This window comes from Apodemus sylvaticus, chromosome 21 (genome assembly GCF_947179515.1).
Source record: "Apodemus sylvaticus chromosome 21, mApoSyl1.1, whole genome shotgun sequence".
In the NCBI taxonomy this organism is placed as follows: domain Eukaryota; kingdom Metazoa; phylum Chordata; class Mammalia; order Rodentia; family Muridae; genus Apodemus; species Apodemus sylvaticus.
In genome coordinates this window covers 53,623,866-53,640,577 of record NC_067492.1, presented here as the reverse complement: position 1 = coordinate 53,640,577, position 16,712 = coordinate 53,623,866, and the positions used below count along the sequence as shown (strand labels likewise).

At 42.3% G+C, this 16,712-nt stretch overlaps 1 protein-coding gene across 4 annotated transcripts in view; it reads left to right on the top strand.

Annotated features, from left to right (window-relative positions):
• The window catches only part of Nr3c2 (nuclear receptor subfamily 3 group C member 2), a 340,219-nt gene that overhangs the window by 238,314 nt on the left and 85,193 nt on the right, over positions 1–16,712 (top strand). For all 4 annotated transcript variants that reach the window (XM_052166763.1, XM_052166760.1, XM_052166762.1 and 1 more), the window contains exon 4: positions 8,457–8,573. In XM_052166763.1, coding sequence (XP_052022723.1) covers positions 8,457–8,573 — 117 coding nt within the window. The remainder of the gene's footprint in view (positions 1–8,456; positions 8,574–16,712) is intronic.

The following is a 16,712-nucleotide window of genomic DNA, read 5'->3' as shown; positions in this document are numbered from 1 at the left end:
AGTTTCATCAGTATAAAATCATATCCTGTACCTCTAGCAGTACTCTTTTAAAGTTTTAAAGTCTTCCTTGTCTGATATTAATGTAGTCACTCACATCAGCTTTGTTATGCTTACTGTTTGTATTGTATTTTATTTTTCCACATTTAATTTGTAATCTCTCCATGTTTTTATGTTTAAAATACACCTTAGCACGTACTGCAACTTGCTTTTAAAACTAGTCCACCATCTTTGACTTTAGACAATTTACATTTAATGGAATTTATGCTTGGTTTATATCTTTGATTTTTTTTTTTTGCTTCTCATGTTAATTGTTAATTGTTCACCTGCTTTTCCTTCTGTCATCTTCGAATTGATTGTCTTAATATTCTCTTATATACCTCTACTGTCTCTTAAACTAGATTTGCTATTGTATAGTATATTATATGGACTTGCTTCTCAATGTGCATCAGAGTTTTGGTTACTTAAAACACAGATTTTATGGTTGTGAGCAAAGCCTTTAATGGCTGAGCCAAAACCAGACACTCTGAAGCTAATAGAAAAGAAACTGGGGAAGACCCTTGAGGACATCGGTACAGGGAGAAAGTTTCTGAACAGAACACCAATAGCATATGCTCTAAGATCAAGAATTGACAAATGGGACCTCATAAAATTACAAAGTTTCTGTAAGGCAAAGGACACCATCAAGAGGACAAATCGGCAACCAACAAATTGGGAAAAGATCTTCACCAATCCTACATCAGATAGAGGGCTAATATCCAATATATATAAAGAACTAAAGAAGTTAGACTCCAGAAAACCAAACAACCCTATTAAAAAATGGGGTACAGAGTTAAACAAAGAATTCTCACCTGAAGAACTTCGGATGGCGGAGAAGCATCTTAAAAAATGCTCAACTTCATTAGTCATTAGGGAAATGCAAATCAAAACAACCCTAAGATTTCATCTTACACCAGTCAGAATGGCTAAGATTAAAAATTCAGGAGACAGCAGGTGTTGGAGAGGGTGTGGAGAAAGAGGAACACTCCTCCACTGCTGGTGGGGTTGCAAATTGGTACAACCACTCTGGAAATCAGTCTGGCGGTTCCTCCAAAAACTGGGTACCTCACTTCCAGAAGATCCTGCTATACCACTCCTGGGCATATACCCAGAGGATTCCCCACCATGTAATAAGGATACATGCTCTACTATGTTCATAGCAGCCCTATTTATAATTGTCAGATGCTGGAAAGAACCCAGGTATCCCTCAACAGAAGAGTGGATGCAAAAAATGTGGTATATCTACACAATGGAATACTATTCAGCCATTAGAAACAAAGAATTCATGAAATTCTTAGGAAAATGGATGGAGATAGAGAACATCATACTAAGTGAGGTAACCCAGACTCAAAAGGTGAATCATGGTATGCACTCACTAATAAGTGGATATTAACCTAGAAAACTGGAATACCCAAAACATAATCCACACATCAAATGAGGTACAAGAAGAAAGGAGGAGTGGCCCCTTGTTCTGGAAAGACTCAGTGAAGCAGTATTTGGCAAAACCAGAACGGGGAAGTGGGAAGGGGTGGGTGGGAGGACAGGGGAAGAGAAGGGGGCTTACGGGACTTTCGGGGAGTAGGGGGCTAGAAAAGGGGAAATCATTTGAAATGTAAATAAAAAATTATATCGAATAAAAAATAAAAAAAACACAGATTTTAACTCTCTAACTCGGCGCTTTGAAGAAGGAACATCACCTAATATACATTTCTAATGACATCTTAGGTGATGTTTATAAAATAGACAACATAGTTTAAGAACCATTGCTAAAGATTATATAGAAGATCCATTTTGTGTTACCATAGATTACCAAGAATTCATCTATACCATTTCAAATATAACATTCAAAACTTACAACAGTGGAATTTTTTAAATATCCCTTCCCATTCTTAGTGCTATATTGACAGGTGTTTGGTATATGTATATTTTGAAGGTCTCATAATGTGTTTTATTTTCTAAAAATTTTCCCATGAATTTACTAGTTTCAATTTTTACCTTTTTTGTATGCTCAAATTTGCAATAGGCATTAGTTTTCTTAAACATGAAGAATTTTATTTTTTATTTCTTACACTGCAATTCTGCCGGTGACAAATTGCCTTAGCTCTTGTTTATCCAAAGGGGGAAAAATCTTCATTTCTCCTTGATCTGGATTACTAATCTGAAATTCAAGATTGATACTCTTTAAAGATACACCATAGTGTCTTTCTGGCCTCAATTGTTTCTAATCCATATTTTAATTCATTTTTGAGGATTTCATGCATGGTAGTTGGATTATTTTGACCCCTCCTTCCACTCCTTCCAGGCCAACCCTCCCCCCCCCCCCCCCCCCCCCCGCCCGCCCAAATCATACAGCTGAGCTTTCTGTTCTCGCTAGCTAGCCTCTAGCCTGGTTCCTGCGAGCCACCTACCCTTGGGCGGGTGTGGGCGGTCCAGTGCACTCAGCTTCCCAGACCCTCCCATCCGCAGCAGCTCTCCGCCCCTGGAGCTCTGGCCCCGGCCGATTGATCAAAACCAGTTATCCTCAGCCTTGCCCCTCTCCTGTGATGTAGTTTCCCTACCGCATCCAGATGCTTTCACGAACTTTATATTTGTGTCTCAGACATTTGGCTGTGTCCTGCTGCAGTTACTTAGTTCCTATTTATCTTTTGGCATTAGAAAATTGAATTAGAACATCTTCACATGTATTTCTTTGTCTAGCCTTTCTTTTGTTCTGGGACTGTAATGCTAAATAATTTGTGCTATCCCACATCTTACCCATGTTTCCCTCATTTATTTTTAAATTCTTTTTTTCTTGGGTTTCGGTTTGAACAACTTCTGGTTATATTTGTCTTCTCTCGTTGATGCATTCTTGCTGAACATCTAGTATCTTGATAATTCTAAACAAAAATGCTACATGTTTCAGTTTCTGAATTTCCATTTCTTTTTGTTCTTTGTCTGCATTTCTCACTGGTTCTACATCACTAGCTCTTGATTCTTATTTTAACTCATGATAAACCATATAGAATTTTATTTTAATTTTATTTTACAACAATTATTTGATATACATAGAATTTTTACCATTTATTTAAGATGAAAGCAAAATTTGCTTTATTTGATAAAATATTAAACCTTGGCTGAACATTTGTTATTGCATTTTTTTCACAGATGATTTCTTAGTTTAGATATTATTAATGTTGTTAGCTCTCTTTTTTTTTTTTTTTACTCCATACAGTCTTATTATTTTTAACTTCAGTAACTTGCAGGTGCTTCTAATTCTAGCCCTTAGGTTATTTATAAAGCACTTTCTGCGGATTTGTTTTGTTCTATCGACTTTGGCTCATATTTTTCTATTTGTTTGTTTCCAATGTTATTGCAGTCTGGTTATTCTGAAGATTCTGAGTTTTACTACATTTCGCTGAGAGATGATGAATTCTAATCTACTAGTGAATTAAATCAATGGCAGATTGCCTTGAACTTCGAGAGCCTTTTTTTAATTTGCTTTTTGCTTTGGGGAAATCTATTTGCCCTAATGGTAGGGCACGGTATTCCCTCATAAAGCATGAACCTTTGGGATCTCAAAGGAAAGTCAGAAGTCCTTGCATCTCCTTAACTTTGTGGGATTCAAGCTCTGTTGCCTCGGGTGGGCAACTTCGGAGGCACCTGCTCACCGGTTCCGCCTTCCACCACACTGCCTGTGCGCTTTCGTGTCTTCTGTCTGCACTTCCGGAGCCTGCTACCCACCTTTCTGTATCCTCGCCTTCCCAGTTCTTTCTCCTTCCATCTCCATCTTTTTCAACAGTCCCAAAGCCTGATTTTGTTTTGTTGTGTTGTGTTTTGGTTTTGTTTTGTCTTCTGCTTTCTGGGTTTCTGGACTTCTTATACTACATGAGTCACGAGGCCGGCAGGGGTGAGCCTGGTCAACCACAAAACCTTGCCTACAAGATCCTCTTTGTAGTAGTCAGTTTCCCTCCGGTGTCTCCCTGAAGCTGGTCACTCCTAGGCACCTTTAAATTTTCCACCTTACCCCATCCTTGGAAAGTTCGTGTCTGTAGGGTGCTTACCTGCTGAAAGCTGGCATGTCATTAAATATAGAGCTACCTCACAATCGATACATAACTCTGTGAGAAATCATGCTTATTTTTTCTTAGCTGTTTGGTTTTCGTTTTAATCCACAATTGTTCCTGTGTCTCTACATGCTGACTAGTATACAGCTACTGGTTTCCATATAGGCATCTCTGAACATTGATGGGAAACTGTAACAATGCCCCCCTATTTTCACTCTCCTAACCTGTCACATAACCTTGTGGCTCTGGACCTGTCACTCTGTAAGCAGAACTCTGCAGTGGCACACCAGGACCTACTGAAGGACTGCTGAGTCCCTTAGCTGTCATTCCTGGCCACTGCCCCCCTGGTCAGGATCCTGTTTGTCTGTCTATGTTAGGATTTCTGTAGAACATTATTTACCCCACAGAACCTAAGAGGTAACTTCTTCTGGCCTTGCTATCTTAACACAAGAAGAGCACAGGCTTTAAAAAGGAAATGAACAGCGTTTTCAGACATCCAGCTCTCCCCCACCCTCCGTTCTTGTGTATGTAACGGAAACTATGGGATGAAACACAAATCACACATTTGTGTAAGTACAACTCAGATTGCTAGTGTAGGAGCTAGAGAGAGACTTCGGTGGTTAAGAGCACTGGCTGATTCTCCAAAGGGCCAAAGTTCAAATTCTAACGCCCACATGATGGTTCACCAGCAATTATAATTTCAGTTACAGAGAACCCAGTATCCCCTGGCCTCCCCAGGGGCCATGTGTGCACAGACAGACATGCAGGCAAAACTCAGAAACATTTTTTAAAATTGTAATTAGATTTTATAAATCTTTAATGTTTGTACAACTAAAAAGTATATAAGAGAATTGTCTGGAATCTATTAGAAGATGTCTACAGTAGTCTCCTGCAATTCTCCTGTCCCGCCTGTGGCAGATCAGCCTGGGAAGGAGAGCATTCTGCAGTTGTTATAGGATCTTGTTTCTTTAAAGGATGCATTCATCCTGGCCTTTGGAAAACACTCATTCGAAAAAACAACAGAGACGGCCTTCCATGTGCATGAGAGATCGAGACATTCCTTGCTCACTCTTATGTCAGGGAGGCTTTCTTACACTTATTATCAATCTATAGAAATGAAAAGAAATCGACACCCCATAAGACCCCTGTAAGTCTTGTGCACAAGAGGTGGCCCCCATACATTCTTGGTATATTGCAATAAATTAAAATTACATTTTGTTATTTCTTTAAAGTTTAAAGTTGACTCGATTCATTGTGAATTACAGATGTGCCTGCAGCTGGGCATTGGGTCTCCTGCGATGTAAAAGGGACACAGTGCAGGTACCAATGGAAGTTCTTCCCAGTAAAATGTGTGTACTCTACTCAAAAAAGCTCCGTTGTTTATTATTTCCAAAGAGCACTTTCCACATGCTATTAGACCACCAGCAAATTATATTGCCGACTGCTCTTTAGAAAGCCCTCTGGCCTTGAGGAAGACCGATACCACCAGGCTTTCTGAATCATTTCAATTCTATGTCGCCACATGACCAGCTCCAGCTTCCTTTGGAACACAGCAGCAGTAGCAACTGCCTGGCCTGCATGGTAGGCTTGTTCTAAGGCTTATGTAGATAGTATGATGCTAGAGATTTGGGCTTTTAGTTTAAAAGACAACCTCTTTATTATATTAATCGATTGTTACTGCCTAACGCCTAGACTTTGTACACTAAGTATGTTCATTAAAAACCTCCAATCTAAAAATAAAATAACTATTAGGTTATTTTATTTAATAGGATTTAATTTCTTGCTTTGTAGGATTTTCCTATTCTATTACTATTATTTAATTATTGTTATTAAGATTTACCAGCTTGTTATAAGGTGGTATTGCAAATTAAATTGTTTTATGTGATGTATTATATTAAGGGATATGGGTTATTTTGCTGGATAGTTATTATACTTAGAAATTATCAACCAAGGGGAAATGGCAGTGTGCTGAGGGAAGGACTCTGACCTGACTAGTTCACTGTTGCAGGGTTCAGGGAGGGCGGCTGCTCTCCGATGGTGTTTAGGAATTGTCCTCAGACTCCCTCTCTGCAGACTGCTCACCGACCCTATGATCGCTCCCTCTCTCTTGACTTAAAGATAGCAGCCTGAGCTGATAACCCATTTCTCACCCCATGCCTGCATGACTGACAGCCACCACCCTTTCTTGAAGGCATCCGAGTAGCCATGCCATGTTACAGACCGTGGGTCTGCTGTGGGATATCCAGGGTCCTCTGGTCCAGGAAGGCACAGGTCCGGCTGAGATGACAGACAGAACAAACCACGCACACACAGAGGCAGTTTGAACTGAATGTATTTTGGAGCTATAAGGCAAGGATTTTTATACAGGAAGAGTTGGTATTACCATTTCAAAAGATGTAGCCAGTGGGGCAGGCACAATTATCATAGCCATTTGGTACAAGGAAATGCAACATCAGGAACAAAGTTTCTCAAGAAACAGATACAGAGGATCAATTTACAGATGCCATCAAACTTCCTGATTAGAATACAGAGTCACTCATAGTTTACAGTAAACCTTCAAAGAGTATGAAGTTTCTTATACCACCTGGGTCTTAACAAGTTCTTGTGAGAAATCCTTATCTAACATTTAGCCTTCTATCTTGTGAAACAAAACTTCCTGAGTAAATCAATGCTTTCAGTACCAGAGTGCCCTAGCCATCCTCATATACATACGCACAGCCATAAAAACCTACATGTGGTTGGAAGGTAGTAATTATGTAAACAACTATGAGGCAAGGCACTGAAATTCTAAAACGGGGTTGTCGGTCAGTGAGTCCACTTCAAAGACTGGATTATCAGCCAGGCCTTAGGAATCCCGGTGAAGAGAGAAAAGGAGGAAGTCAAGGCAAACTGCTACTTGGGAACTAAGGGCCCATCTTAAATAGCCAGAAAGTAAGAGAGTACAGTAAATTGCCAGGTGAGATTATCAGCTTCCACAGCTTCTAGAGAGTTTCGTTCTTCCCAGGAGGCATTTCTTTTCCGCCTCTATCTGTAAAATATCATTTTTACAGACATCACTGGGCCACCGCGGCAATGCCAGGTGCTACAGCCCTTCCCCACAAGCCACAATCCTATACTGTCCTATTGTGATGAAAGGCAGGTAGGTCATTGTTCTAGTTGGTTAGCCTAGGATCCTCAACTCACCAAAACTCTTGGCAGCTCCACCTTCAGAATTCCTCTAGGATCTGACCTTTCACCAGTCACACTGACCCAAGCCCCATTCCTTGGGGCTTCCCTTGAATGCAGTGCCACACACTAGCAGCACAGACCCCTAGCCTTTCTTTGTCCTTAATGCACTGAAGTCAGTTTTCTATCTAGCAGTTAGAGTGGTCCTACTTCAAGGTCTCAAGTCCAGGGCCATCTCCTATCATTCAAAATAATGTCCAAAGCCTACTGTAGCCTCTGAGGCCCCCAAACAGGCTCATGTTAGCCCTGGACCTCCATTCTTTTCCTGTCCCTTGTTCCCCGCCTCTGTACCCACATTCCTCATGAAACCGGCCAGTACCAGTTACCCATTTTGTAAACTATTTACTTTTTCCTCTGCCAGAGTGGCCCCACAGGTACACTGAAAAATCTTTACATTTTTTTATTTAAAAATCACCTTTGCTGCAAAGGCTCCCTGGTATGGTCTGTCCACTGGAGAAACCTGTTCTTTCTGTTGTCTCCCTAGCACAACTGTCTCAATGCCATCCATTATATCTGACAGCCTGTCTGTTGTCTCTTCTCCCCCTGGTTGAATGAAAGTTAGCACAAGTAGAGAATTTTGTCAGCCTGGCTCCTTATACCACTCCCATTGCTTCAAGAAGTATCTGGTGGCTCCTGGATAGTCAGTAAAAAAAAAAAAAAAAAAAAAAAAAAAAAATTAACCAAAGTAGAGCTAGGCTGCAATTCCATATGATGCCAGTAGGTGTCACTCTATAAGATTTGCTGTGTCCACTTTCGATTTGCGTTTAGTTCATGTAGGTCAGAGAATGAAAGTTCAACATTGTCTCCTGGGAATTTGAAAGTCCTTGTGAAAAAAATTATATGTAATTGATGATCTGGCTTTGAAACTTACAGCTGCAATCTGGCCTTTGCTTTGATCAATGCAGTCATGATGTTTGAAGAAATGCACACCACATGCAGCAATTAACAAAATCAAACAGTGGGAGAATGTGGCTCCTCTCCCTTTAAAGGAATATCTGTGACATAAATACAGTGTCGTCATAAGTAAGCTGGAGTCTAACTGGTCTTAAGTTGCCGACCTCTTGCCCATGTAATGCGTTTCTATTGCGTCAATATTTTATTCTAGTCTGGTAGTTATTGTTTTAACAATTTTTTTTATTATTATTCAATCAGGGCAACACAACTATCTATGTGCTGGAAGAAATGACTGCATTATTGATAAGATTCGGAGAAAGAACTGTCCTGCCTGTAGGCTCCAGAAATGCCTCCAAGCTGGCATGAACTTAGGAGGTAAGTGTTGTGTGCTTAGCTGATATGCATTGTAACATCCCTGGAGCTGTGTCTCACCCAAGGAAGGTGGGGCTAACCTGGAGCAGAATTCCCAAAGAGTCATAAAAGCAAAGCTGCTCTTCATGGCACCTGTATTTCTGGGGGAATATCTCCCAGCTGGAATTAAAGGGACATTTGCTACATTTCAAGAATTTGGATCTTTAGCCAAAACCCAAACAAAAAAAAAGTATTACTTTTTTGCATAAAATTATAGCTGGTGGTTATTATTTCTGTCCTTAGATGATAGCATGCGACATAAAGGAATATATTCTTAATCCCAAGAGTAACATAAGAGGGAAAAATACAGTAAAATGATAGCTGTCCACCAAAGGAGAACCAACTACAAGAGTCCAGTGCCCATGGACAGCAAGCACAGGCTTCTGGGAGGTACAGGGTTACGCCCAGCTAATATCAATAGCAAAGCTATAAAACAAGCATCTCCCGGTGTTTTAAGTTCCTGCACCCCTGCAAAATAAACAGCAGGATGACTCTGAAAAGGGGAAATAATGTAGGGAACCAGCCCTGCTAGATAGTAAAATATATCACACAGATACTATCAGGCAAGAGACCTGCAGCACATGGTGTGGTCCTCAGACAGGACGACAGGAAGTGCAGAAGCAGCTATCACACACACCACACAATGAGGTTAGCGATTCACATCCGCTGTGCAAGGATTGATTCTTTAAATTTTTATTCATTTCAAAAAGCATTTTGTCAAGCATATAACCAACTAGAACAAGAATATTGAATCTAAACTACCACAGACACTAAAATAAATTCTCTAGATAAGATTTTCCAAGAATAAAACCAGAGGATACACCATGAAAACGCTGAGGAGATCAGCACTATCTACAAATCAGGTACAGCTCTAATGGCAGAGACCAAGAAGCTGATGGGCGAGGGTCGGCACGCCTTGCAGAAAACCATTCTGCTCACTTGAAGAGGAGGAGGCTGGCAGACATGGCCGCCAGGGAAGCAGAAGCTGTTCAGTCATGACCATCATGAAAAAGTCGTAATCTGATAAAAATAAGAGAGACGTAAGGTATGATTATTTTACAAATTAGCAAAATGAAATGTTTTTGCAACTATGATAAGAATGAAGTAAATCAAGGCACCCTCAGTGACAATCTCATGCATCTTAGATGGAGCAGAAACTGGCACCGGATGATTTTATTTACATGAAAGATTTTGCATGATAATGTATATTTTTTAAATTAAAAGTAAATAAAAATAATTGTAAAGGTATACAAAATTAAACATAAAAAAGTGATGGGCGAGTAAACTATAATATGTTACATATGTATCCATTTTGGATGGACTAAATTGCAGAACACTCTCCCAATATTAATGAAAATCCAGTGAGGTTTGTGTGTGCTAATACAGGTTTATCTCCACAATGTTGTTCAACAAAAACAAATTCAGGTTGCAAAATGGAGTGCTTCCATACTACAGATTGTATATCTATTCTAGAAAAACAGCAGGCTGTGCTGGAAGGAGGCCTGATTGCTCCCACATTCCTGTGCATCTGAATTTATGTCACATCAGAACCCGTACTGTGTGCTCATTCCTTATATAAAAGAAACAAACTCTGAGAAGAATGTCATGAGGTAGACTTCATTCTCCTTTTGCCTTGGTGAACAAGTCTACTGGCTGGCTAGTTGGGAGTAAACATGGCTGCCTGTGGAGCAGAGAAACTCTCAAAGGAGGAAGATGCTGGCCAGGTAGGATGGGGAAGAGACTGTCAAGGTACCTCATGAAGAGCTCAGAAAGAGCATCCTCTGGGATGAGAGAAATGGGTGGAAGCCTCTGTTCTGCCCCTCCTGGTCTCATAGCTGCAGGCAAGCAGTCATCTCGCTTGTGCCAAGTGCCCTTAGCTTCTATGTGTGCTGACCAACATGCAATGCTGGGTTGCAGCAAGGACAAAGTGAGTAAATGTACAGTGAAAAGGAACTCAGTCAACCGCTTTCCGATACTGCAGCATATTACTGAGACGATGACTTTACAAAGATGAAGGGTTTGTTTAGTCTCACGGTTGTACAACTCTCAGGCTATGATTATGCTCCTGAAGAGAGGCGAGGCAGTGGGTGATAGCAGTGGCTGGAGGAAAAACTATGAAAGAGGAAGGAACTGGAGTCCTAGATTCAAAAAACTCCAACCCACCTCTTAAAGATCCCATCAGATCCCCAGTACACTGTAGCTGAAGCCAAGCCTCCAGCTCAGAGTTTCTCATTCGGGGGCACTGAGACCCAGTGGCTTGGCAGCATGAACAGTAGCCCCTAAGGAGCACAGCTGGAAAGTCTAGTATTACCTTTAGGTTCCACCAAAGGATGATTTGTGTGTGTGTGTGTGTGTGTGTGTGTGTGTGTGTGTGTGTGCATATGTATACATATATATATATATATACAATATAATATACATTGATATTCTTTTTTTCTGTTTATTTTTAATTCCTTTTGCCCCAGTGACACACTGGTATCCCATAGGCCCAGACTGACTGCCACTTTAAAGACTTCTACGTCCTACTCATTGTAAGGATGACTAGAACTCCCCACCACATAACCCATAAGTTAAATAATTTAAGTCCTATGGGCAGGGTCATATGGATGTCTTTATAGGGAGAGTAGAGAGGAGATATACGGGCCAGGAGGCCGGCTGGGTAGCTGCCTTGGGACAGCCTGCCTGCGTACTGGATATATATTGGACTTTAATTTCTTCTGAGCTGTGAGCTTGTTCTTCATTGGAGGATGAATGGTCAGGGAAACAACAGAAGGCAGGGGTGTTTGGGTTTGATGGGTCTCAGCTCTCAGTGGATGGGGGAGTTCAGAGAAAGCCTCTCTGCATTCGGTGGTATAAAGGAGAACAGGAGACAGTGCTGGGAGAAGGTCCAAGGCACCTTGGTATTCGGTCCAGTGGCCTCAGCACATCCAGATGCCACACCTGGGGCTTCATTTTCTGAGCCGGAACAGCATCCTACAAAGCCTGAAGCCCGTTCTCTGTGCCCTGCCAGCTAAGCCTCATGTCGTCACTACTAACGAGTGCATTGTGTGTTTGTTCGTTTGTTTTCCGAGACAGGGTTTCTCTGTGTAGCCCTGGCTATCCTGGAACTCACTTTGTAATCCAGGCTGGCCTCGAACTCAGAAACCCGCCTGCCTCTGCCTCCCAAGTGCTGGGATTACAGGCGTGTGCTACCACCGCCAGGCTTAACGAGTGCATTCATCAGTGAGTCAGCAGGAGCACTGACAGACAGACAGACGGAGGAGCTGGCGCATACCCTGGGGAGTGGCATGGACCGCTCAGGTCTCAGTTCCCAACACCAAACTCATACCTGGTGTCACTCTGCCCTACCGAGTGGGTGCTGAGGAAGAGATCAACTCAGGTTATCCAAGAAGAGCACGGCGGCTCCAGGCTCCCACCTGTGCCTGTGATCACCTTTAAGTGACATGAGGCAGACCCCGTGATCAGTTGCTGGCTTCTCTATACATAGAATGAACTTACCGTGATTCTTGTCAGCTGCCGATGACAGTAGGAAGTCAGGGACTGGGAGCATGGGAATTGGCGGTTAGTTAGGAAAGTCGTTTTCCTCGGGTCGATTTAGGGTTTAAGGACTTCTGTTCTCAGACTGATGATAATCAGCTATGACTGTTCAATCGCAGCAACTTTCTTTCCCTCCTCCCCTCCCCCTCCTCCTCTTCTCTTCCTCCTCCTCCTCTTCTTCTTTCCCTCCCCTCCCTCTTCCCCCTCCCCTCCTCCTCTTCCTCCTCCTCCTCCCCATTGTCCTCCTCCTTCATCTCCTCCTCTTCTTCCTCTTCTGCCTCCTTTTTCCTCCTAATTCCTCCCCAAGTTTTGCTTTTAATTTCCGTTAGGGACAGAAAACAAGAGGTTTTCTTATGTGACAAAAAGATAATGGGGTATTTAGCCTTTAATGTGGAACAAGTTGTGTAATTTAAAATGTGGAGTAAGTTCGTTCCTTTCCAGAGGTGAGCCAGTTTCACAAGCTGAGCCCTCCGGACCTGTTTCACACCTGCTTCGGGCTAAGGCAATTGCTCAGAAACCATTCACTGCCGGGAAAACATTTTACTAAAGACAGTGACTTGGCAAGAAAGGTCCAAGTTACTTTGGAGTCAGTTTTTCCAGGTGCTTCTGACCATATTTCCAAAGTCACCTCTTCCTTGGAAGGAGGGAAGGAGGGAGAGAAGGAAGGAAAAGGAGAGGAAGGGAAGAATTAAGAAGGAAAGAGGCTGAGGGAACACACAAGATCAGGCTCACCCTATAGTAATATTTGCCCAATAGAATTGTGAGTGTGGCTGTTCAGGACACCATTAACTGTTTTCTGTTCAAACATGACTAATGTGGAAAAACTACTAAGACTCATCAAAATTATTTAGGCTTTTTTCTTCTGGGATTCCATCTTCCTTATTCTCTCCCTGTTATAAGTGATATGAACACTTTAAAGAAAGTAAGGCGTTCACAATTTTTAGCCAATAACGGATGCCTAAAACCATCACATCCTCCTGGGGAATCCCATGAAACTGATATGGAAGATAAAAGAAAGGAATATGGCTTATGGGGAGAGGGGTACAGAGACGACACCAGACATCAGACAGAGGGAGAGGTTATCTTATGGCTGTTGGGGGGGAGTACACGGACACTGGACAACAAACGGAATGGAGAGGTTATTGTGTGGCTGGTGAGGGGGTACACAAACACTGGACAACAAACAGAAGGGAGAGGTTATCTCAGAGCTGATGGGGGTACACAAACACTGGACGACAGACAGAAGGGACAGGTTATCATATGACTGATGGGGGGGTACATTTTCTACACATGCGCTGTTGTCTCAGGAATATTGTACTATTGAAAGACATTTGATCACTATTATGAACTTTGAGATTGTGTTATTTACTGGAAAAGCCTGTTTCTACTTGTGGTATGGCTTAGCCTTAATACACACACATACCTTTAATTCAAGAGCTTTCTGCTTATTGCAAACTGGATTAGATAAAGTCAACCATAGGTCAAGAGGCAGGGCAAGCAACCCTGACAGGGAATGAACACAGGAAACAACCATAGAGAGTGAGAGGAAGCCAGGAGGATGGACAGAGAGATGCACAGGAAGGAGAAGGGGGACATTCGGTTTGAAGGGCTTTTGAGAAGGAGGGCTGACTTTTGCCTTTTGGGATGTCAGCTGAGCAGGAAGGTGTGCCGGAAGCTTTCCCTGTCTCTCTGAGCTAGCAGACTTCCACCCCAGCATCCCGCCCAAGTCTTTATTGGGAAAACCAAATGTTTGAGATTTTGTTAAAGCAACAAAGCACGTGTTTTCTGGCTCTGCCAGAACAGTGAAGGGGTCCTTCGTGCTGTTCACAGCACTGCCCTGTGGCGCCTCTCTCAGACGGAGCAGTGCTGCCGTGAGAATACTTGTGATTGCACTCAGTCTGTGAAGCGTTGCGCCTCACTAGACACACAGCAGGCTTCGTTCTCTTGCAATCTCATTTTGCTTTCCACCCACCTGTTCCTTTCCTCCTACCCTGTGGCTTGTACTTACCTGTGACATCCACAGTCCATTCCTAGTTCACGCCTTCTCCCTGCCCTTCTCCTGAGGCCTGCGTTCAAAGTCCCCAAGAGAAGGGACTGAGCAGTGATGCCCATTCCCCAGAACATGGGACCTAATCTCCTGGTGCGCTGACAGAGGGAAATGACCACTGTGGCTTTCCTGCTGTTCCTTACCCAAGCCTCTCCCGGGCTCTTCCGTAGACAACATGGCTACATAGGACAGAAAGGATTTGATCCAGGATTCTGAAGGGAACTCTGTGGTAGCATCAGGGTGTGGTAGGTAAGGAACTCTGTAGGTATCAGGGTGTGGTAGACATATTTCAGTTCAGGTTCACAACAATAGCAGTCATCTCATTATGGACATCATTAAACTGCAGAAATTTCCAATGCTCTACTTTGTATATCTGCTTATCTTTAATTTATCCATACATTTAAAGGCAACAAGGTATCCATTTGTAATACGCAGTTGACAAAATTAATAGCTTTTATGCTTCATGGAACAAAATCAATGGGGGCCTCATTTTGGAGTTAAAAATGGTCAATACAGTTAATTTGAAAAAACAGGAAGCAGTGCTGTAGAGAGCTCAGCAGTTAAGAGCAGAAAAATATAAAACTATATTCATTAGTGAAAGTATGAGGCCCAGGCTGCTGTGATGCTATACAGCTTCTGTTTTGATGGCTTCTCTAGCAGTGTGTGGGGGAGGGGGAGTCTTAGTCGCACTGTCTTTAGATCTACTTTATTTTCGAATTTAGGTTTTTAATTTGTAACTTTTTTTGAATTTCTATTCTATATTTGCTTTATTTACATTTCAAATGGTATCCCCTTTCCTCTTTACCCCACCCAAAACCCCCTATATCCCATCTCCCCGAGCCCTGCTTACCAACCCCCCATCCCTACTTTCCTGACCTGGCATTCCCCTACACTGGGGTGTCAAGCCTTCATAGGACCAAGGGCCTCTCCTCTCATTGATGTCTGAAATGACCATCTTCTGCTACATATGTAGCTGGAGCCATGGGTCCCTCCATGTGTATGTACTCTTTGGTTGGTGGTTTAGTCCCTAGGAGCTCTGGGGGTACTGGTTGGCAGATATTATTGTTCCTCCTGGGGGGAATTTGTAACTTAAGATAAGATTTCATAATAAAGTTTTTTTGTTTGCTTGCTTGCTTATGGAAACTTTCCTGGATAGTTCTATGCTAACCTGACACAATTTGAAGGCATCTGAGAGGGTGGAACTTCAATTAAGAAAATGCCTCATAGATTGTAGGCTATGGCAAGCCTGCAGAGCAGTGCCTTAGATAGTGAGGGATGTGGTGGGTCCAGCCCACTGTGGGTGCTGCCATCCCCTGGGTTCTCATAGTCCTGAGTTCTGGGTTCTAAATGAAAGCAGGCTGAACAATTCAGGACAAGCCAGTAAGCGACACCCCTCCATGGCCTCTGCATCAGCTCCTGCCTCCAGGTTCCTGCCCTGCTTGAGTTCCTGTCCTGAATTCTTCACTGATGGACTTTGAATTGAAGTATAAGCAAAATAAACCCTTTCCTTTCCAACTCGCTTTTAAGTCATGGTATCTTATCACAGCAATAGATAGCCTAAGCCAGATACATTATAAAAGATATCAAGAAAATTCAGAAAAAAACATCAGGATATACTTTAAAATGTATATTCTGCTAAATTGGAAAGCCTGAGAGATGTAGACGCATTTCTAGACTGATAGGACCTGACAAAGTCAGTCCGACATGAGGAAAAGAGCTTCAGTAGACTGATAATAAGCAATGAGACTGAAGCAGCAAGTTAAAAACGAATAAAGTAATCTCTGAAGTGCAAGTGCTCGGGCCAGACGGGTTCACTGCTCAACCCTACCTGACCTCTAAAGAGAGAACAGCAAAACTTACCCAACAGTTCCAGAAGGTGGGAAGCAGAGGAGTGCTACCAACTCTCCCCACTCATCCAGTACTACCCTAGCCCAAACACACAAGGTAACACACACACACACACACACACACACACACACACACGCACGCACGCACACACGTGCACACACACATGAACTTACACACACATGTGTGCTCACACACTAATGAAAATGTGCTTCAGTCTGACTGATGAATATATACATAAAATTTATAAGATGAATGTGGAGCATGAGTTTTAGAACACAACAAGAATATCATCCACCATGATCAGGTTGGCTCCATTTCAAAGATTCAGGGATAGTTCAACATTCGAAATGAATAAGGCTCAAGGACAGAAATCAGAGTCATCGCAATAGATGCTTCTAACAGACCTCAACATCTTTACATGTCCCAGTTCTGAAGAAACTAGAACTTATGAAACCTTTAAGCAGGGTAGCAGGATGAAGACTGAACATAGGAAAATCAGTGGCTGTGTGGACTGATACAGGGCATCCTGAGAAAGGAATCAGGAGAGTAATTTTATTCACATTTGCCTTGAGAAGAAAATGCCTTGGAATAAACCTAACCAAAGAAGTGAAATGCCCCTGCAATGAAAGCTTCAAATCACTGGAGAAAGAAATCCAAAAAGACATTGGAGG